Source organism: Oncorhynchus clarkii, chromosome 10 (genome assembly GCF_045791955.1).
Source record: "Oncorhynchus clarkii lewisi isolate Uvic-CL-2024 chromosome 10, UVic_Ocla_1.0, whole genome shotgun sequence".
Taxonomy (NCBI): Eukaryota; Metazoa; Chordata; class Actinopteri; order Salmoniformes; family Salmonidae; genus Oncorhynchus; species Oncorhynchus clarkii.
This window is the reverse complement of record NC_092156.1, coordinates 29,682,437-29,705,910: the sequence shown is the minus strand read 5'-3', so window position 1 is coordinate 29,705,910 and position 23,474 is coordinate 29,682,437. Positions and strand designations below refer to the sequence as shown.

The 23,474-nt window shown below is 41.8% G+C and overlaps 1 protein-coding gene across 1 annotated transcript in view; it reads left to right on the top strand.

Moving 5' to 3' along the window:
• Positions 1 to 23,474, top strand: part of LOC139418249 (cytospin-B-like) — a 126,842-nt gene that overhangs the window by 84,199 nt on the left and 19,169 nt on the right. The window contains exon 13 of the mRNA XM_071167559.1: positions 22,283 to 22,399. Within this exon, the coding sequence (XP_071023660.1) occupies positions 22,283 to 22,399 (117 nt within the window). The remainder of the gene's footprint in view (positions 1 to 22,282; positions 22,400 to 23,474) is intronic.

Sequence of the window (23,474 nt, the reverse complement as noted above, 5' to 3'; positions counted from 1 at the left end):
TTCCTCGGCATACACATCACATCACTGAAATGGTCAACCCACACAGACAGCGTGGTGAAGAAGGGGCAGGAAGGAATTCGGCTTGTCACCAAAAACACTAACAAACTTTTACAGATGCACAATGGAGAGCATCCTGACGGGGTGTATCACCCACCGCCTGGTACGGCAACTGCTCTTCCCACAACTGTAAGGCTCTCCAGAGGGTAGTGAGGTCTGCACAACGCATCACCGGGGGCAAACTACCTGCCCTCCAGGGCACCTACACCACCCGATGTCACAGGAAGGCCAAATAGATCATCAAGTACAACAACCACCCGAGCCACTGCCTGTTCACCTTGCTATCATCCAGAAGGCGAGATCAGTACAGGCGCATCAAAGTGGGGACCGAGAGACTGAAAAACAACTTCTATCTCAAGTCCATCAGACTGTTAAACAGCCATCACTAACATTGAGTGGCTGCTGCCAACACACTGACTCAACTCTAGCCACTTTAATAATGGAAAAATTGATGTAATACATGTATCACTAGCCACTTTATTAAACAATGCCACTTTATATAATGTTTAAATACCCTACATTACTCATCTCATATGTATATACTGTACTCTATACCATCTACTGCATCTTGCCTATGCCGTTCGGTCATCACTCATTCATATATTTGTATGTACATATATTCTTATTCATTCCTTTACACTTGTGTGTATAAGGTAGTTGTTGTGAAATTGTTAGGTTAGATTACTTGTTAGATATTACTGCATGGACGGAACTAAAAGCACAAGCATTTCGCTACACTCGCATTAACATCTGCTAACCACGTGTATGTGACAAATCAAATTTGATTTGATTTGTTTACGCAATGCAAAAACGTTCCGTTAGAAATTGCAATCTGGGTCAGGTGGGCATGATTTCAAAGCTTCTATTGCCAACATGACTAGCTAATTTATTAAAATTATCAGGATAAGGTAAGACCCAGATGCAGACCGTGTCGAAGTAACAATGTTTATTACAGCAACAGGGGCAAAGGTAAAGGATGGCAGGCAGGTTCAGGGTCAGGTCATGCAGAGGTTGGTAATCCAGAGACGGGCAAAGGTATAGGATGGCAGTCAGGGTCAGGGGCAGGCAGAGTGGTCAGGCGGGTCGGACTCAGGGTCAGGACAGGCAAGGCTCAAAACCAGGAGGACGAGAAAAGAGAGACGTGGGAAAAGCAGGAGCTGATACAAAAAACACTGGTTGACTTGACGAAGTGGCAACAGACAAACAGAGAACACAGGTGTAAGTACCCAGGGGATAATGGGGAAGATGAGCGACACCTGGAGGGGGGGTATAGACAAGCACAAGGACAGGTGAAACAGACCAGGACGTGACAAAAATACGATCTTAGGCTTTCACAAGGTAATTCAGAGAAACAGATCTTAATTTTAGTCCGCATAGAAAGGAGTCATGAGTGCATTCAGGTGCGTGTGCAGCAGCGAACATAATTTATAGACAAACATAAGCTTATTCTGTTCAGAGCAACCCAGGCTATGATGCCATGTCATCTTGTACATTTAACATAGTGATTATAAATGTTGACACTGTACAGATGTAGGATCTTAGTTTGATCACTCTTTTGTTGCTGAGAATTGTCCTGCATTTTCCTGTCATGTCTTGAAACACCTTGGAGGACATAAATCCACTATCAGACATCAAGATATCACCTCGCCAGTTGCTAGACACTTTATAGAACAAAATCATTATATTAATTAATTGCATTGCGTCGGGATCTAAAAAGTTTATCCACCACGTAGAGAAGGTGATTACGACAACAAATGACTCCAAAGAGAAGCCATGTGGATATACTGTATAAATTAAGTTCTGTATCTCCACACGGGTTAAACAAAGAACTAGATTTCACCTCCTTCCTATGTTTTACAAGAACACTGTCCATATCAGATTTTGCATATTGTTTGTGAGTCAGTCCCACACATTCATGAATAGCTGAGCCTGATGTCCTTTGTGGTAAGCTGTTTCGTGAATTGGTATAATGTATCCAAGTGAGCAGACACCTAAGTCAAATGATTAATAAATTGCCCTTCGTGCCCGCTCCCTTAGCCTATAATTCTGTATTTCTTGGTGACTAACTTGTATACAGGTAGCCCAGAAAAGCCACATCCCTGATTGGAAGATGAGTGACAACCCTGATTAGAAGCACCTGCTGCTCATCGGTTGTTCCTTAAAATTGCTGTTTTGAATTAAAATGAAATTGTACCTAGAAAACTGAAGAAGGCTGCAAATCCGAAACGTCTGTATACGCTATCCCTGATGCAGTGAAAATAATATAAAAATCTAAAAATGAAGTAAGCAACGTCTTTTTGAGTGCGGACCCATTACACCTTTTAGGGGTTTAAAGCACCAGCCAAGCCTCTGGGAGAGCACGATGGTCCCCTTTCGATCACTTTAAAATGTCTGTTGTCGGAAGAAGGAGAAGACCAAGGTGCAGCGTGGTAAGTATTCATAATATATTTTAATCAATACGAATACTTGAACAAAAAAACAAAAAAACGACAAACGAACAGTTCTGCAAGGTGCAATACACAAAACAGAAAACAACTACCCACAAACACCAGGTGGAAACAGGCTACCTAAGTATGGTCCCAATCAGAGACAACGATTGACAGCCGCCTCTGATTGGGAAACATACCAGGCCAAACACATAGAACTATAACACACAGAACAAACAGAATGCCCACCCCAACTCACGCCCTGACCAAACTAATATAGAGACATAATAAAGGAACTAAGGTCAGGACGTGACAGTCAGACTTTATTTGCCCTAACGAAAAATGGATTAACCCTTAAACAAAGTGTCCATGAATTACAATAATTCACATTTCCTTTTGGTGCAAGGTTATTTTCCTGGTCTAGCAAACGGTTTCAAATTAATATCCTACATCTGTATATGACATGAGTTTTACGATATGGAAATGTGAAATGTACATTTGGACTCACGGGTGTTTGGCTTTCTTGTATGACATCAAATCAGTATTTTAAAATACGTCTCATCTTTTAAATTAGATCGAGTCCTCTTAATTTACATATTTCCCTCACTCAGACAACAAAACATTTGCAAAAGTTGCCCAATATCGGGAGGGATGGGGGGAAACTTCTTGTCACGTGAGGTGCTCAAGTTCAGAACAGCTGTCAGTCAAACCCATACAGATAGAGAGCTGTGAAGCGCAGAACCTGAACTCTGATGACATTCATAGCATGTTACTGTCCAGCCACTGCGTTCCAATTTATGCTCTTATCAGCATCCAAATCTGCCATTTTCAACTCGTATATACGGGAATGAGTGTAAAGGGTTAACATTGAGTGTTGCATAATTCTGCAGACACATCTATTGTTTTTGTGTCAGGACAACAGCCTTTCATGTCTAAATCATTCATTAATTGATTCATTTGATGTCTTCGGCATCATTTTCAAGCTCTAAAATTACATTCCAGTACTAGGAACAGATATGGCCACAGGCCTCCTCTGAGCACATGTTGGTCTGCCTGGTGAAAGGAAAAGGTTACTGCTCGAGCTGTGCCACAAATTAAGCTTAATATCAGGCCAGTAAAGGTCAGAGCAGACAACCAACGGTGTTCCACCATCATGGCCGACCGGGCCTGGTCCAACAGCGGCCCACTAATTACCTGCTAATGTCTGGAGACACACAGTCCTGTCACAGTCAAACACCTCTCCTTAAGGCTGCTGGCTAATCAGGCTGAGGCAACGGTGTTGATAGTGTTACACAGAATGGGAGGTTGGGCAGTTGAGATCACCCTCCTCTTTCTACCTAACCGTCATTCTGGCTTGATAAAGGTTAGAGGGGGTTTATAAATCTTTCAACAGATTCTGATTCCCAGATCCCAGACTGTAACTTGAAAGGTTAGTGGGGTTTATACCTTTCAGTTTCAACAGATTCCAGTGTACTGTTCTGTAGGATACCTCTTTTGCTCCATTTAGTAAGGTGGGTCTTGAGGCGATATTTCCCTACTAACAGGACTCTAAAATTGGTAATTCATGTTTTCAGAGTTGAAGAGGTAATGTAATTGAGGTATAATTAACCGTCACTTTGAAGAGGCCGTATTTGAATACGGAATATTGTGTGTGTGTGTGTGTGCGTGCGTGTGCAAGTGCGCGTGTGTGTGTGTGCGCAAGTGCGCGTGTGTGCAAGTGCGCGTGTCCTCTCCGCTGCACGGTTCATCTGAGGTAGGTGTCAGAAACTGTCATATATTACCTCATCTGTCTGTGGAGCCGGAATGGCCTCTCTCTCAGACAGCCCTTCCCCCTGGCCAGAGTGGAGGGGAGGGGTCAGCTCTCTCTGACAGCCCCTCCCTTTTTTATTATACCACAGCCGTATTGTTATAAGGCCTGTGGTCAAACAAGACTAATTAAACTGAGATGGAAAAACAGGCACCACTGTAATGAAGAGGGGGATTATTTCCCGTTTAAAATGAAAACCACTAAATACAATGTGTGTCCCAAATGGCACCCTATTCCCTATAGTGCATTACTTTTGACCATAGCCCTATGCGCCCTGGTCAAAAGTAGGAAATAGAGAATAGAGTGCGCATTGGGATGCATCCTATGAAGCGCTAATCCTATTGGGGATATAGAGCAATATTACAACCATTTACTGTGGTCAATAATAATTACTGGGATGGATTTAATTTAATATACTAGGGTTGAATTTGATTTGGTAGCTACTGTATTAGATCACACTACCAGCATAATAAAGCTAGGGTCTTTAGTGATCACGATAAAGGGCTAACTTGGCTAATATGTGTTTGATTTTGAACATCATCTTCCTGTGATCCTGTCACATATAAAACTTAAAGAGGATGGCAGATTTAATGCCGTTTTTGATGTTGAAAGCGAAAATAGGTTTTTAGACATTTTTGCAAATGTATTGAAAATAAAAAACAGAAATTATTTTTTCGTATCAAATCGCCAATTGGCAACCCATCCCTTATGGTATTAATTGACACATAAACAAACATTACTATAGTTCACTGATAATTCAGTGATAATTCTTCTTCCTGTGTTCTCTGCAGTGTGCATCGCATAAAGAGTGAAAAAATGTAAGCTAAAAATCTATACATAATAGTAAATAAGCTTATCCAAGCAATGATATACCTAGAGCAGTAAAAAAATATACATACAGTGCATTTGGAAAGTATTCAGACCTGTTCCCTTTTTCACATTTTGTTACGTTACAGCCTTATTCTAAAATGGATAAAACAAAAAACAATCCTCAATGTACACACCATACCCCATAATAACAAAGCGAAAACAGGTTTTTAGAAATGTTTGCAAATGTATTAAACATAAAAAGCAGAGCAAAAACCAAGCCATGAGGTCAAAGGATTTGTCCGTAGAGCTCTGAGAGGATTGTGTCGATGCACAGATCTTGGGAAGGGTACAAACAACAGCTTGGCCAAGCTGAGCAATCGTAGGACAAGGGCCGATGATCACTCTGACAGTGCTCCAGAGTTCCTCTGTGGAGATGGGAGAACCTTCCAGAAGGACAACCATCTCTGTAGCACTCTACCAATCAGGCCTTTATGGGAAAGTGGCCAGACTGAAGCCACTCCTCCACATGGAGTTTGCCAGATGGCGCCTAAAGACTCTCAGATCATGAGAAACAAGATTCTCTGGTCTGATGAAACCAAGATTGCACTCTTTGGCCTGAATGCCAAGCATCACGTCTGGAGAAAACCTGGCACCATCCCTACGGTGAAGCATGGTGGTAGCATCATGCTGTGGGGATGTTTTTCATCGGCAGGGACTGGGAGACTAGTCAGAATCGACGGAAAGATGAACGGAGCAAAGTACAGAGAGGTCCTTAATGAAAACCTGATCCAGAGCACTCAGGACCTCAGACTGGGGCGAAGGTTCACCTTCCAACAGGATAACGACCCTAAGCAACACAGCCAAGACAATGCAGGACTGGCTTCGGGACAAGTCTCTGAATGCCCAGCCAGAGCCTGGACTTGAACGCGACCGAACATTTCTGGAGAGACCTGAAAACAGCTGTGCAACGACGCTCCCCATCCAACCTGACAGAGCTTGAGAGGATCTGCAGAGAGGAATGGGAGAATCTCCCCAAATATAGGTGTACCAAGCTTGTAGTGTCATACCCAAGAAGACTCGAGGCTGTAATTACTGCCAACGGTGCTTCAACAAAGTACTGAGTAAAGAAAGGGTCTGAATACTTATGTAAATGTGATATTTCCGCAAAACACCAGCCTCAACGTCAACAGTGAAGAGGCGACTCCGGGATGCTGGCCTTCTAGGCAGAGTTCCTCTGGCCAGTGTCTATGTTCTTTTGCCCATCTTAATCTTTTATTTTTATTGGCCAGTCCCGGAGTCGCCTCTTCACTGTTGAAGTTGAGACTTGTGTTTTGCGGGTACTATTTAATGAACCTGCCAGTTGAGGACTTATGAGGTGCCTGTTTCTCAAACTAGACACTCTAATGTACTTGTCCTCTTACTCAGTTGTGCACTGGGGCCTCCCACTCCTCTTTCTTTTCTGGTTAGAGACAGTTTGCGCTGTTCTGTGAAGGGAGTAGTACACAGGGTTGTACGAGATCTTCAGTTTCTTGGCAATTTCTCACATGGAAAGTCTTCATTTCTCAGAACAAGAATAGACTGATGAGTTTCAGAAGAATGTTATTTGTTTCTGGCAATTTTGATCCTGTAATCGAACCCACAAATGCTGATGCTCCAGATACTCAACTAGTCTAACGAAGGACAGTTCTATTGCTTCTTCAATTAGAACAACAGTTTTCACCTGTGATAACATAATTGCAAAAGAGTTTTCTAATGATCAATTAGCCTTTAAAATGATCAACTTGGATTAGCTAACACAACGTGTCATTGGAACACAGGTGTGATAGTTGCTGATAATGGGCCTCTGTACGCCTATGTAGATATTCCCAAAAAATCTGCCATTTCCAGCTACAATACAACATTAACAATGTTGACACTGTATTTCTGATCAATTTGATGTTCTTTTAATGGTAAAAAAATGTGTTTTTCTTCCCAAAACAAGGACACTTCTAAGTGACCCCAAACTTTTGAACGGTAGTATACATACATTGAATCATACAGTACCAGTCAAAAGTTTGAACACTACTCATTCCAGGATTTTTCTTTATTCTTACTATTTTCTACATAAAATCTATGAAATAACACATATGGAATAATGTATTTGAGATTCTTAAAAGTAGCCACCCTTTGCCTTGATGACAGCTTTGCACAACAGCAGTCACAACATACATAACATATATATAAATACAGAAAAGTTTAACAGAAGGTATTTGTATGTAAATGTGATATTTCTGTTTTTCATTTTTTATAGATTTGCAACAATTCTAAAAAATGTTTTTTGCTTTGTCATTATGGGGAATTGTGTGTAGATTGATGAGGGGGGGGGGGGGGGGGGTTATTTAATTTAATCAATTTTAGTAAATTAACAAGATGTGGAAAAGGTCACAGGGTGTGTACTGTATGTGTTGATATACCCGTTCATCCCACCTGAGCCTTCTCCCCATGTATGTATGGCCTTGCCATGGCCGATATGCCCCTATGTATGCGCCCATTCAGGCGGTGCGTGCGTGGGTGTGTGTTGACGGCTCTTGCCACTGGCCATACTCTGACGACTAACAAGGTCAACCGTTGAGAGAGTTACCGGTAAACGTGGTAAACAACACACACACTGACGTGAGAGCTTGAGGTGGCCGTGCTGTCGCCATGGTGATGAAGAGCTCAAACCACCCCAGGCTAGAGGGGGAGAAGGGGTAAACACAGCACTGTGGTAATGTGACCAAGATTAGTAGACACACACACTGGGATCTGAAGGATGTTCTCCATTGGTGTATGTCAACATCTGGAGGCGAGGCATGTGCTGGGTGGGACTGCTGTCAGCACACTTCAAATGTCAGCTTCTCAGAAGAGACAATCAATCAGCAAAGACCTTAAGGAGGCTCTGATTGACTGGGCCCTGTGGGAGCTAGCTAGCCTCTCTGAGTGGAAGGGAGGGTTCGCTCTCACATTCACTGTCTGTGGATCTCACACAGACACATGAACCTCCACATGCACGTCAAACAGAGCTGATCATACTTATATGCCTCGGTCAAAGGCGATGCAGAAAAGATTATCATGACAAATGAACTGTTTGAATGACAATTCAATTATCTCAGTTGAACTGAAATCCACTGCTTGTCACAGACAGTTAATCACTTTCAATATAGTCTTTTAAATCAAAAGGTTTCATTCTGATAATCTTTTAGAACCTGTTCTGGTTTCCCAAGGATTTTTATCACAGTGGTCTTTGATGTTGTTTGGGTCAGCAAAACATTTTTTTTTAAAGCCTTGTTTATTGTTTAGGATGGGAACAATGAGGAGAAGAATGGCCTGGCTGGGAGTCTCAGTCTGGGCTGGACAGAACATAGGCTCAGCTGGGACACACTGACGAGATCGGCCCCCCTCGGTCATCCGGCCCTCTCTGAGAAACAACACCCCTGCCTTGCCTGGAGGGAAAGGGAGGGGGCAAGGGGGTGAGCTAGGACCCCCAGCGGGGTGAGGAAGAGGGAAGAGGCTGAGGAATGTAGGGGGGCGGGGGTCATCTAGACATTATAAGAACTATCTTGATATACCCTCATATTAGTCTTCAAGACTGAAGTTTAAATAGTGGGAAAAGTCTTCTTTGAAAATGACCTGATGTACTTGTATTGCATTGGATGCTGCAGATGCATAGGTTAAAATACATCACTCTCCATACTACCTCAGTACCATGTATATGGCAGATAAATACAAACTTCCTCAACCCAATTCAAACTGACACAAAGGACATAGTATACCTGTATCCTATTTGACTTCAGCTACTCTTCTTAACACCCCACTAAGAGAGACAGAGAGAGAGAGATTGAGGGAGAGAGAGATGACGCCGAGAAACATGGCAGCTCTGTTTCTAGCCCCTAAGCAACTTCACGGTATTTTTTTTTGTGTGTGTTATTTCCTAAATTATTAGCCCAGAATTGTTTTTATGTTATCACATACATCCGGAAATAACTTTTGGATATCAGAGTGGCGGTAACTTACCAGCATTGCGACCAGAAATACGACTTTTCCGAATTGGAACCTTTGTTCGTACCCCACAGGGCAATTTGACTTATTCCAGTGGCTGCTTCAAGACAAGACAAGTTATTCTGAGTGGACTTCTAGTCCGACTCAGGAGGCGTGCGCACCATCCATCGCTTCCAAGTATTTTACTCGTTAATGTTCAGTCCCTGGACAATAAAGTAGACAAGCGCAGGGCGAGGATCTCCTTCCAGAGAGACATCAGGGACTGTAACATACTCTGTTTCACTGAATCATGGCTCTCTCCGGATATACTGTCCCTGTCCATACAGCCAGCTGGGTTCTCAGTACATCGCGCAGACAGGAATAAAGAACTCTCCGGGAAGAAGAAAGGCAGTGGTGTATGTTGCATGATTAACTACTCATAGTGTGATTGTGATAATGTACAGGATCTCAAGTCCTTTTGTTGACCCAACCTAGAATATCTCACTGTCAAATGTCGACCTCACAAAATAATTATTTTCGGTTATAGTTACAGCTGTGTATATTCCCCCTCAAGCCGATACCACAATGACCCTTAAGAAACGACACAGGACTTTGTGCAAACTGGAAACCACATATCCTAAAGCCGCATTTATTGTAGCTGGGATTTTAACAAAGCAAATTTGAGGAAAATGAGCCCATTGCCTGTAGTACTCGCGCTTCAAAAATTCTCAACCATTGTTACTCTCCCTTCCGGGATGGATACAAGACCCTCCCCTTCCCTCCCTTTGGCAAATCAGATCATGACTCCATTCTCCTTCTCCCTTCCTTTAGGCAGAAACTTAAACAGGAAGTATCCGTGCTAAGGTCTATTCCATGCTTGTCTGACCAATCAGAATCCAAGCTTCAAGATTGTTTCGATCACGTGGACTGGGATATGTTCCGGGTTGCCTCTGAGAATAACATTGATGTATACACAGACACGGTGACTGAGTTCATTAGGAAGTGTATAGGGGATGTTGTTCCCACTGTGATTACAAACCTACCCAAACCAAAAACCATGGATAGATGGCAGCATTCGCGCAAAACTGAAAGTGCGAACCCCCGCATTTAACCATGACAAGGTGACTGGGAATATGGTTGAATACAAACAGTGTAATTATTGCTTCCGTAAGGCAATCAAACAGGCAAAACGTCAGTACAGAGACAAAGTGAAGTCGCAATTCATCGGCTCAGACACAAGACATATGTGGCAGACAATCATCGATTACAAAGGGAAAACCAGCCACGTCTAGGACACCGACGTCTTGCTTCCCGCAAGTTAAACACCTTCTTCACCCGCTTTGAGGATAAAACAGTGCCGCTGACGTGGTCCGCTCCCAAGGACTGTGGGCTCTCGTTTTCCGTGGCTGATGTAAGACATTTAAGTGTGTTAACCCTCACAAAGCCACCGGCCCAGACGGTATCCCTAGCCGCGTCCTCAGAGCATGCGCAGATCAGCTGGCTGGAGTGTTTACGGACATATTCAATCTCTCCCTATCCCAGTGTGCTGTCCCTACTTGCTTGTCTACCACTTGCTTGTCCACCATAGTTCCTGTACCCAAGAAAGCAAAGGTAACTGAACTAAATGACTATCGACCCATAGCACTAACTACAGTCATTTTGAAGTGCTGGTACCGAGAAACTGAAAAACAGCTTCTATCTCAAGGCCATCAGACTGTTAAATAGCTACCACTAGCCGGCTACCACCTGGTTACTCAACCTTGTACCTTATAGGCTGCTGCCTTATGTACATAGACATATGTATCACTGGTCACTTTAAATGGAACACTAGTCACTTTAATCATGTTTACAATGTTTAACTAATTTCATATGTATATATTGTATTCTACTGTATTTTAGTCAATGCCACTCAGACAGTACTCGTCTTAATATTTATATATTTCTTAATATAATTATTTTACTTTTAGATTTGTGTGCATTGTTGTGAATTGTTAGATACTACTGCACTGTCGGAGCTAGGAACACAAGCATTTCGCTACACCCGCAATAACATCTGCTAAATATGTGTATGTGACCAATACAATTTGATTTGATTTGAGAGAGAGAGTGAACACACAGTCCAACACAGCCTACTGAGCAGACTTCTCTAGAGTGCTGCATCCGTAGTTACTTCAACATATTACGTACACTATATATTTGTATATATTTGACCTTGCCTGCTGCTCCTGTGTGTGTGTGTCGGGGTAGGTTCCTTGTTCCTTGTCAATCATTGGCTTATTGGTGAAATCAGCAGTCAGACAATATCTTCTTTAAGTACAGTGCCTTGCGAAAGTATTCGGACCCCTTGAACTTTGCGACCTTTTGCCACATTTCAGGCTTAGAACATAAAGATATAAAACTGTATTTTTTTGTGAAGAATCAACAACAAGTGGGACACAATCATGAAGTGGAACGACATTTATTGGATATTTCAAACCTTTTTAACAAATCAAAAACTGAAAAATTGGGCGTGCAAAATTATTCAGCCCCTTTACTTTCAGTGCAGCAAACTCTCCAGAAGTTCAGTGAGGATCTCTGAATGACCCAATGTTGACCTAAATGACTAATGATGATAAATACAATCCACCTGTGTGTAATCAAGTCTCCGTATAAATGCACCTGCACTGTGATAGTCTCAGAGGTCCGTTAAAAGCGCAGAGAGCATCATGAAGAACAAGGAACACACCAGGCAGGTCCGAGATACTGTTGTGAAGAAGTTTAAAGCCGGATTTGGATACAAAAAGATTTCCCAAGCTTTAAACATCCCAAGGAGCACTGTGCAAGCGATAATATTGAAATGGAAGGAGTATCAGACCACTGCAAATCTACCAAGACCTGGCCGTCCCTCTACACTTTCAGCTCATACAAGGAGAAGACTGATCAGAGATGCAGCCAAGAGGCCCATGATCACTCTGGATGAACTGCAGAGATCTACAGCTGAGGTGGGAGACTCTGTCCATAGGACAACAATCAGTCGTATATTGCACAAATCTGGCCTTTATGGAAGAGTGGCAAGAAGAAAGCCATTTCTTAAAGATATCCATAAAAAGTGTCATTTAAAGTTTGCCACAAGCCACCTGGGAGACACACCAAACATGTGGAAGAAGGTGCTCTGGTCAGATGAAACCAAAATTGAACTTTTTGGCAACAATGCAAAACGTTATGTTTGGCGTAAAAGCAACACAGCTCATCACCTAGAACACACCATCCCCACTGTCAAACATGGTGGTGGCATCATGGTTTGGGCCTGCTTTTCTTCAGCAGGGACAGGGAAGATGGTTAAAATTGATGGGAAGATGGATGGAGCCAAATACAGGACCATTCTGGAAGAAAACCTGATGGAGTCTGCAAAAGACCTGAGACTGGGACAGAGATTTGTCTTCCAACAAGACAATGATCCAAAACATAAAGCAAAATCTACAATGGAATGGTTCAAATATAAACATATCCAGGTGTTAGAATGGCCAAGTCAAAGTCCAGACCTGAATCCAATCGAGAATCTGTGGAAATAACTGAAAACTGCTGTTCACAAATGCTCTCCATCCAACCTCACTGAGCTCGAGCTGTTTTGCAAGGAGGAATGGGAAAAAATGTCAGTCTCTCGATGTGCAAAACTGATAGAGACATACCCCAAGCGACTTACAGCTGTAATCGCAGCAAAAGGTGGCGCTACAAAGTATTAACTTAAGGGGGCTGAATAATTTTGCACGCCCAATTTTTCAGTTTTTGATTTGTTAAAAAAGTTTGAAATATCCAATAAATGTCGTTCCACTTCATGATTGTGTCCCACTTGTTGTTGATTCTTCACAAAAAATACAGTTTTATATCTTTATGTTTGAAGCCTGAAATGTGGCAAAAGGTCGCAAAGTTCAAGGGGGCCGAATACTTTCGCAAGGCACTGTGAGTAAATTAAACCTTTATTAATGCAATTGCAGATAGAAGTTGACAATGGAAACATAGCATGTGTGTTTCAGAGTAAGTTCTGCACCCCACCTAAGTGCGCAGCTGATTTTATACGTGATCACTCCTTAGTGGTATGATCACCTACGTCAATGTACAGGTGAAGTCGGAGGTTTACATACACCTTACCAAATACATTCAAACTCAGTTTTTCACAATTCCTGATATTTGATCCTAGTAAAAATTCCCTGTCCTAGGTCAGTTAGGTTCACCACTTTATTTTAAGAATGTGAAATGTCAGAATAATAGTAGAGAGAATTATTTATTTCAGCTTTCATTTCTTTCATCACATTCCCAGTGGGTCAGAAGTTTACATACACTCAATTAGTATTTGGTAGCATTGCCGTTAAATTGTTTAACTTGGGTCAAATGTTTCGGGTAGTCTTCCACAAGCTTCCCACAATAAGTTGGGTGAATTGTGGCCCATTTTTCCTGACAGAGCTGGTGTAACTGATTCAGGTTTGTAGGCCTCCTTGCTCGCACACGCTTTTTCAGTTCTGCCCACAAATGTTCTATGGGATTGAGGTCAGGGCTTTGTGATGGCCACTCCAATGCCTTGACTTTGTTGTCCTTAAGCCATTTTGCCACAACTTTGGAAGTATGTTTGGGGTCATTGTCCATTTGGTAGACCCATTTTCGACCAAGCTTGAACTTCCTGACTGACATCTGTTGCTTCAATATATTGTCGTGGAAATTTCCTCTATTTACCAAATCATGAGCGCGAACCACAACACAAGTCAGAGTTAGTTATCAAAGTCCATCTTTAATTATATAAGCTCTATCACAACCCTGTGACACTCAGATCAATTCAGTGTCTATCAATGAATTTTCTGAGAGCCCCTCACACGTAACTGAGATCCTTTAATAGCAAAAAACACACATAGCCAGACAGCATAGACATAATTTATCGTTCAGCTTTGTCTCCTAAACTATGTTATTTTCTCAAACTCAGAACCATAAACCAATCCTCCATATCAACAGGCATATATCAAATTGTAATTTAGATACAACCAATCCTGGACAAGCTCACGGGGAGCATAGAATGATTCCAGACACTGCCATCCTCCTCTCCCCGATGGGAAAAGTAGGGAGTGACTGGCACACAGACACAGTGGAGCAAAATATATGTTTACACATGATGACACCTTGACCTCTCCCCTCTCTGCGGCCCATGCAACTTAGTCTTGACATAGAACAGATAACTGCCAATGGCCACCACTATAGTACAACAAAATACATTCTTATGAGAAATAACTCATAAGCATATCATGAAAATAAAACATCTTATCTATGTTACCCACCAATTCTGATTATTCCCCAACAATATCCACATCATTTTGCTTCCTCATGATGCCATTTATTTTGTGAAGTGCACCAGTCCCTCCTGCAGCAAAGCACCCCCACAACATGATGCTGCCACCCCCGTGCTTTACTGTTGGGATGGTGTTCTTCGGCTTGCAAGCCTCCCCCTTTTTCCTCCAAACATAACGATGGTCATTATGGCCAAACAGTTATTTTTTGTTTTGTTTCATCAGGCCAGAGGAGATTTCTCCAAAAAGTACAATCTTTGTCCCCATGTGCAGTTGCAAACCATAGTCTGTTTCTTTTTATAGCGGTTTTGGAGCTGTGGCTTCTTCCTTGCTGAGTGGCCTTTCAGGTTATATCGATATTGGACTCGTTTTTACTGTGGATATAGATACTTTTGTACCTGTTTCCTCCAGCATCTTCACAAGGTCCTTTGCTGTTGTTCTGGGATTGATTTACACTTTTCGCACCAAAGTACGTTCATCTCTAGGCAACAGTCTCTCTCCTTCCTGAGCAGTATGACGGCTGCGTGGTCCCATGGTGTTTATACTTGCGTACTGTTGTTTGTACAGATGAACGTGATTCTTTCAGGCATTTGGAAAATACTCCCAAGGAAGAACCAGACTTGTGGAGGTCTACAATTTTTTTCTGAGGTCTTGGCTGATTTCTTTTGATTTTCCCATGATGTCAAGCAAAGAGGCACTGAGTTTGAAGGTAGGCCTTGAAATACATCCACAGGTACACCTCCAATTGACTCAAATGATGTCAGTTAGCCTATCAGCAGCTTCTAAAGCTATGACATCATTTTCTGCAATTTTCCAAGCTGTTTAAAGGCACAGTCAACTTAGTGTATGTAAACTTCTGACCCACTGGAATTGTGATACTGTGAATTATAAGTTAAATAATTTGTCTTTAAACAATTGTTGGAAAAATTATTTGTGTCATGCACAAAGTTGATGTCCTAACCGACTTGGCAAAACTATAGTTTGGTAACAAGAAATTTGTGGAGTGGTTGAAAAATGAGTTTTAATGACTCCAACCTTATTGTATGTAAACTTCCGACTTCAACTGTATATATACAGCAATTTGCTGAGGTTACCTTATAAGGTAACCTAGTAACCTAGTACAGTAGCTTCTCTGAATTCATTAGCATTGTCCACTGTCACACAAGATCAAAATGTCTAAACCAGACAGTGGTTACTTCTCTTTATCTAGTTTAGGTCTGACTCAGACCTAGCCCGCAAGCAAACTCTTGCAACAGCTTCGGTCTTAAGCACAAAGACTAATATAGATGGCTTGTGCAACATATAGTGGCAGAGTTTTTAGGCACATAGCAACAGTATCTATTATAAGGCCTGCAGCAAAACATATGAATCTTACGGTCCTCTTAATCAATAATGGGGAGTGTCTTTGGGACCCTAACCCCTTCATGTGTGTCCCTGTCCGGCACTGGCTGTACCTAACTTTCAGGCTGTCATTGCTCATGATGATGATTCATTGTATGACCCATTACTGCTGCTTCCCTTTTCTTCGTTTTGCCTTTCTTTGTATTTTTTCTTTGTTCACACACTACTCAATTAGAGACAGACAGAGAGAAACCGAGAGAGGTGCTCAGGGCTTAATGGTGGTAGTACGGACACTGATGGAGAGTACCTCATCAGTCGTACAACTCTCAGTAAATGTGAATGTGGACTTTCCTGCTTTAGCAGACCAGGCTGATTGGTTTTACCAGGCTGTGTGTGTGTGTGTGTGTGTGTGTGTGTGTGTGTGTGTGTGTGTGTGTGTGTGTGTGCGTGTGCGTGTGCGTGCGTGTGCGTGTGCGTGTGCGTGTGCACGTTCTCCATCATCAGGCAGTATGAGTGTGTTTTCTCTCATTGGTCATGGAGCCCTCAGAGAGTGAGAGTGTGTGTGCTCCATCATCAGCCAGTGGGCAGTGGATTTCCTATCTTCACTTCAGCACCATAATGTGATAATGGCACACTGTCATCTGGGTGTCAAGTGTCATAATAACAGGCTGGCTTTCACCCACTTCATTTAGCTATTATCTACATGTTATCCACTTGCACTCTTTTACTGTCACAGGAAGTTAGATAACACTTGCAGTGAATCCTATTACTCCAATTGTTTCTATATAAATACATTTTCTTGTGAAAATGGGGCCAGTGTGGTTGATGTGAGAGAGATGACTGTTGGTTTGTGCTGTAGTGTAGAGAGCTTTATTAAAAGTATTGGAATACAGTCTTCTCTGTTATCTCAGCTGCTGGCAATATTGTATTTTGAGGCCTTCTGAATGGCTGGCTGACATGCTGACTGGACCTCTTAATGCAATCATACTGTAGATGTTATTTTAAAGCTGGATTTCTGCCAAAGCAAGTGTTTAGGCTTGCTATCAACCTCATGCTCGCTCAATCCATCTCTCCCTCGCCCACTCCCCCCTCTTCTCGCTCTCCCTTCTTCTCCTTGTCACCCACTCCCCCTCTCTCGCTTTCCCATTCTCTCTCTCACTCCCACCCCCCTCACTCTGTCTCGCTCTCTCTCTCTCTCTCTTTGGTTCTTTTAACCGGGCAGCTCAGTATTCTGTGTGGAGCGAGACGTTTCCTGTCGCTTGATGCTGTGTTTGCTTTTCTGAGTCTGGTCCCAGAGTGCTCATCCCGTCTGCTGTTGTTTTAACATTCATGGCGCCCCTCTCTCCCCCTGTCTCTCCCCATCCCCCCTTTCTCTACCCCCGCCCGAGCATGGCCTGGCCAGACCAAGATGTAAGTCTATGCTCCACACACACAAAGGCACAAACACGCAGAAAGACTCAGCTGTAATCACTGCCAAAGATGCTTCTACAAAGTATTGAATACTTATGTAAATTAGATATTTCTGTATTTCATATTCAATAAATCTGCAGAAGTTTCTAAAAACATGTTTTCACTTTGTCATCATGGGGTATTGTGTGTAGAGGAGTGATAATCAATTTAATAGATTGTGATTTCAGGCTGTAACACAAACAAATGTGACTGACCGGCTCAAATTGGTCTTATGTAGCAAAATTTGTGGAGCAAAATTAGTTTTTTTTACATTGGATTAAAGTACAGACTCAGAGAGAACATTTTATATAATACACTACAGTTGAGGAACAATGGGAAAGTAATTCTGATTTGAAATTTGATACATTTGTAACCTCACTTTGGAGAAAATGGACCTTGAATAATTTGGTACGCTCTTCTTTGGTACGCTCGTCTTCCATTCAGCATCGTTCACACCCTCTTAAGCCTTACCCCAACCCATTTCTTTAAGGATTCACATGTGAGGCCATGCACTAAACAACGAAAGATTTAAAGACTAAAGGCTGGTTTATACTACGTCTATCAACAGTTGTCGCAGTGACATCATGAATATTCTATTGTCGTCCTACATCAAATAAACCCACCCGTTAAAAAGGAATTTAGTATATGTCAATCTAGCAAACCAGGCAGCTAAAAACAACTTTCTAAACAAAGTTTTGGTTTGTTTCTAGCTTGTTAGCTAACTAGCTAATGTTAAGTTAGCTGGCTAGCCAGTTAAAATAATGACCATATCTTATAGCTGACAACGTCTTCACTTTAGCTCTTTTGTCTTCATTATTACAGGAAAATAAACTCAAAACAAAATCATTATTTGCACATTAATGGCGAGCCAATTACAGAAAATGGCTTAGTGTGATGAAATAAAAGCAGGGCATTCTACCGGAGAATTTTAGAATTTGGACACTGTCTCGTTGGCCTAACGTTATATCCTAATTTTACTTTGGTGCAGGTTATGTTCTTCACATTATCGTCTCTGGTAAGCACATACTATATCAAATACGACCAAAGTTTTGTCACATGCACTGGGTACAGAAGGTGTAATGAAGTGGTTACTTGCATAGTGGAGTCTTGTTTAGACATGTAGCTAGCTAGCTAAACAATTAAACATAATCCCTCATTCATAACATTACTACCCTGAATCTGCAGGTAGCTAACCAACCAGGTTTAATGTTAGCTAGCTAGCTAGCTAAAATTAGGCAATAACTAGCAATGCAAATGGCTCTGAGATACAAATAATATTACTACACAGATCATACACTTAAAGTTAGCTAGCGAGCTAACAGTAGGATTTAACTTGAAATGAATACAACTTTCTGACAAAATGTAAAATAATATAATATCTGAAAATGTAGCTAGCTAGACTATCTTACCCATATACATCGATGGACGCTTGTCCCTCTCTGTCACGGATGCCATGGTTGCCCTTAGATTGAAGATGTAATCCGGAGACAGGTGTTAATTGTTTAGCTAGCTAGCTAGCTACATGTCTATACAACAGCCTTCTGTGTGTTTTCTTTTTGCAATCAAACACCAGCATTTTTCTACATCTCCTTGGCTATCATTTCCACCAGGCATTCCACTGATTTCAAAACGCAGTCCTCCAGAAAATGGAGAGCAACACTTTTGCAGTTCTACTAGGTGATATCGTTAGAAAGGATTACCTACACATAGTGACCAGCTCATGTTAATGGTAGAATGGAGCTGACGTTTTACATGCCCGTAATCAATTGTGCTATTTAAAAAAAAAATTGCGTTGTTTGTAAAAATGGTTTACTTATTTTGTACGTAATGTTGCTGCTACTGTCTCTTATGACCAAAAATAACTTCTGGACATCAGAACTGGGATGACTCACCACGGACTGGAAGAAGCTTTTTCCTTTAACAAGTCCGATGAGAAAGATATACTGCTCTCCCGGGTACAGGCCCAGATCCACATCATTTGCGTGAAGGAAAGGAAAAGAGGACGCCGATCAGGCTGCCTTTTGAGAGTCTGTAGGTGAGCGAGTAAACTCCCATTGCCATCAATTCTACTTGCTAACATGGAATCATTGGAAAATAAAATGGATGACCCACGATTATGATTATCCTACCAACGGGACATGAAGAACTGTAATTTCCTATGTTTCACCGAGTCGTGGCTGAACGACAACACTAATGATATAGAGCTGGATGGATTTTCATGCACCGGCAGAACAGAGAAGCTACTTCTGGTAAGACGAGGGGTGGGGGTGTGTGTCTTTTTGTCAATAAAAGCTGGTGCGCAATGTCTAATATTAAAGATGTCTCTAGGTATTGCTCGCCTGAGGAAGAGTACCTTAGCTGTAGACCACACTATCTACCAAGAGAGTTCTCATCTATATTATTCGTAGCCGTCTATTTACCACCACAGACTGATGCTGGCACTAAGTGCGCACTCAACCAACTCTATAAGGCCATAAGCAAACAAATGATCACCCAAAAGCGGCGCTTCTAGTGGCCAGGGATGTTAATGCAGTTTTTTATCCTCAATCATTTTCAATGCATGCAATGTTGTCTCCTGCTGGAGCAGCCTACTGCTTTCAGTTATCCAATAAATGAAATCTATCAACCAGCAATAAAAGTAACTCTCCAATTGCACTTAGTAGGAAACTTGACCTAGCATATTGATCAGCTATGGAAACCATTAGTTTTCATTTGTATGTTGCTCTATATGTTTATGTGCTTGGGTGTTTTTTTTTATATGCTTCCGCATATCCTAACCATGTTCTAGGGATGTTCTAAGTGGGTTGTTCCACAAAATAAGTGAATGTAGCATTCCTTTGATATTTTAAGTAGAAATTGTGCACCAATATCATATTTTAAAAGCCTGTTATATTCAATAAAGTGCCCTTTAATATTACCCTCGTGAAGCCGCCTTATCCCGCAAGCTTACATCTGCAACATTCATACAAGCTCACCAGATCAGGCGGCTTTGTGAGGCTACTTTAATGTGAGAAAGCTGTTCACTGACTACAGCTCAGCGTTCAACACCATAGTGCCCACAAAGCTCATCACTATGCTAAGGAACCTAGAACTAAACACCTCCCTCTGCAATTGGATCCTGGACTTCCTGACTGGTCGTCCCCAGGTGGTAAGGGTAGGCAACCCACAATGGTGTGTGCTTAGTCCCCTCCTGTACTCCCTGTTCACCCACGACTGCGTGAACAAACACGACTCCAACACCATCATTAAGTTTGCAGACGAAACAACAATGGTAGGCCTGATCACCGACAACGATGAGACAGCCTACAGGGAGGAGGTCAAAGACCTGGTAGTGTGATGCCAAGACAACAACCTCTCCTTCAATGTGAGAAAGACAAAGGAACTGATCGTGGACTACAGGAAAAGGCCCCCATTAACATCGACGGGGCTGTAGGGGAGCGGGTTGAGAGTTTCAACGAACTATCAGGGTCCGAACACACCAAAACAGTTGTAAAGAGGGCACGACAACACCTTTTCCCCCTCAGGAGACTGAAAAGATTTGGCATGGGTCCCCAGATCCTCAAAAAGTTCTACAGCTGCACCATCGAGAGCATCCTGACCGGTTGCATCACCGCCTGTAATGGTAACTGCTCGGCATCTGACCAAAAGGCGCTACAGAAAGTGCTGCCTACGGCCCAGTACATCACTGGGGCCAAGCTTCCTGCCATCCAGGACATTGACCCCCCCACACATTTGTTTTTTGCACTGCTGCTACTCGCTGTTTATTATCTATGCATAGTCACTTCACCCTACTGTACCTACATGCACAAATTACCTCGACTAACCTGTACCCCCGCACATTGACTTGGTACCGGTACCCCCTGTATATAGCCTCGCTATTGTTATTTTATTGTGTTACTTTTTATTATTTTTCACTTTAGTTTATTTGGTAAATATTTTCTTAACTCTTTCTTGAACTGCACAGTTGGTTAAGGGCTTGTAAGTAAGCATTTCATGTTGTATTCGAAGCATGTGAAAAACAAAGTTTGATTTGATTTAATTTAGACGACATGGAGAATTCAATAAATCAGGTTTTTTATATGAATAAAGACTTGCTAAAGAGCAATAATTTTGCATTTTGACATGTGTGCACCCACTGTGATTTTAACCCACTTAACACCAACATTTCTCCAAGTTTTCACCATCATTATAAAGCCCTATATATTTTGTGGTTTGACAAAGTCATTTCTGAAGATTATTATTTAGTTTATGTGATTAGTGATTCATTTTAAGGTCAAGAAAACCTATCCATGAAATTAAATGAACTATTCCTTTTAAAATATTTTTTTCTAAAGAAACATTGAACATCTAATAGTCAAATTATCGTGTAAAAGCAGGTGAGTTGGTTCTACTCTTTTTTACAATTTTGTGGTGGAAAACTGAGTAGGTCGAGCATTACACATCAACACTGTTACCCATAGATAGACAGGCTAGAAATGTTTAAACAATTGTGTTTTTTTGTTGTTGTGTGCAACAGGGAGGGGCAATTGAATACAAGCTTCACAAAAAAACACAATTCCATTTCCCATGTCACAGGGGGATTTATGGCCATCAACCCTGTTACAGTCAACCCTGTTACAGTCAACCCTGTTACAGTCAACCCTGTTACTTTATTTGGCACTCACTATCGTACATTTTCATTTATTTTTTTTATTTACTTGAGATGAGAAAATGTTTTTTATTATTAAGTTGAACATGACAGAATATTCTTTGTGGCAATGTTAAAATTAGGTGAGATCAAAAGTTTATTTTCACCAAGTTACACATCTCAAAAGGCACTGATTTGGTGGAACGACCCAAGTAGATAATTCCTTGAGGAACGAGCAAGAACTAAATGCAAACTAAAGCTAGTTGTCAGTGTTATATTTGTGGAAAAGGAAGGTTGGGCAGGTTGTTTCCATGCTCTCCGTTATGCATATTTACTCTATGTTAATAAATGCTTAATTTGAGCTCGTTATTGTTGTTCGAAATTCTTATTGAGACATTCACTGTTGGTACTGGAAGAAGAATGACGCCTTCCTCTCTCTCTACATTTTTCTCTCTTGTAGAACATTGATGTGACAAACTTCAGCAGCAGCTGGAGTGATGGCCTTGCATTCTGTGCTCTCCTCCACACCTACCTGCCTGCACATATCCCTTACCAGGAACTCATCAGTCAAGACAAGGTACCCACCTCACACACACACATGCACACATGCAGACAATTGCACGAACACACACACACTCATTCATCATTCCAATTAAGAGCTCATGAAATGGACACCCACACTGACGTGACATTTCAGATACACGCATGGATACCAGTAACATGATGACCTTCTACGTTCTCAATAAATGTTTTCTTCAAGTACATTCTTCTTCGAGTACCTCCAAAGCACCATTCATAGCGCTACACTTTAATACCTTACACTAAAGGATATTGTATGGGAAACATAGGCCCAGATTTACTGAAGGTGTGAGGGGGCACACAACATGTTTTGTGTGTAAAGTAGCATTTCACTGTGGTGCGCAAGCGTTTGCAGCATGTAAAACCAATTGTCACGGTTTTCTTCCGTCGAAGGAGAGGAGGACCAAATTGCAGCGTGGTTAGAGTTCATGGTTTTTAATATGAAAACTCAACATGAACACAAAAACAACAAACGTGGCAAAACCCGAAACAGTCCTATCTGGTGCAGAGAACACATAGACAAGAAACAATCACCCACAAAGTACCCACAGAATATGGCTGCCTAAATATGGTTCCCAATCAGAGACGACGATAGACAGCTGCCTATAATTGAGAACCAATCTAGGCAACCATAGACATACAATATACCTAGAAAGGAGACAGCCCCATAAACATACAAAACCCCTAGACAAGACAAAAACACATACATCACCCATGTCACACCCTGACCTAACCAAAATAACAAGGAAAACAAAGAATACTAAGGTCAGGGTGTGACACCAATAAAACATGGTGGAGCATGTACCTTTACATTTGGGAGATCCTCCAAAGCACCAATGATAGCACCACAATTGAATCCCTTAGACTAAGGCCTAGATTCAATCCAGACCATGGAAGACCCGTGCTAAAGCGCAATTACAATTTAAAGGTAATGTTTCCACGCTCGAGAAGGCAGCGTTCACAGTAAACGTACAGTGCCTTGCGAAAGTATTCGGCCCCCTTGAACTTTGCGACCTTTTGCCACATTTCAGGCTTCAAACATAAAGATATAAAACTGTATTTTTTTGTGAAGA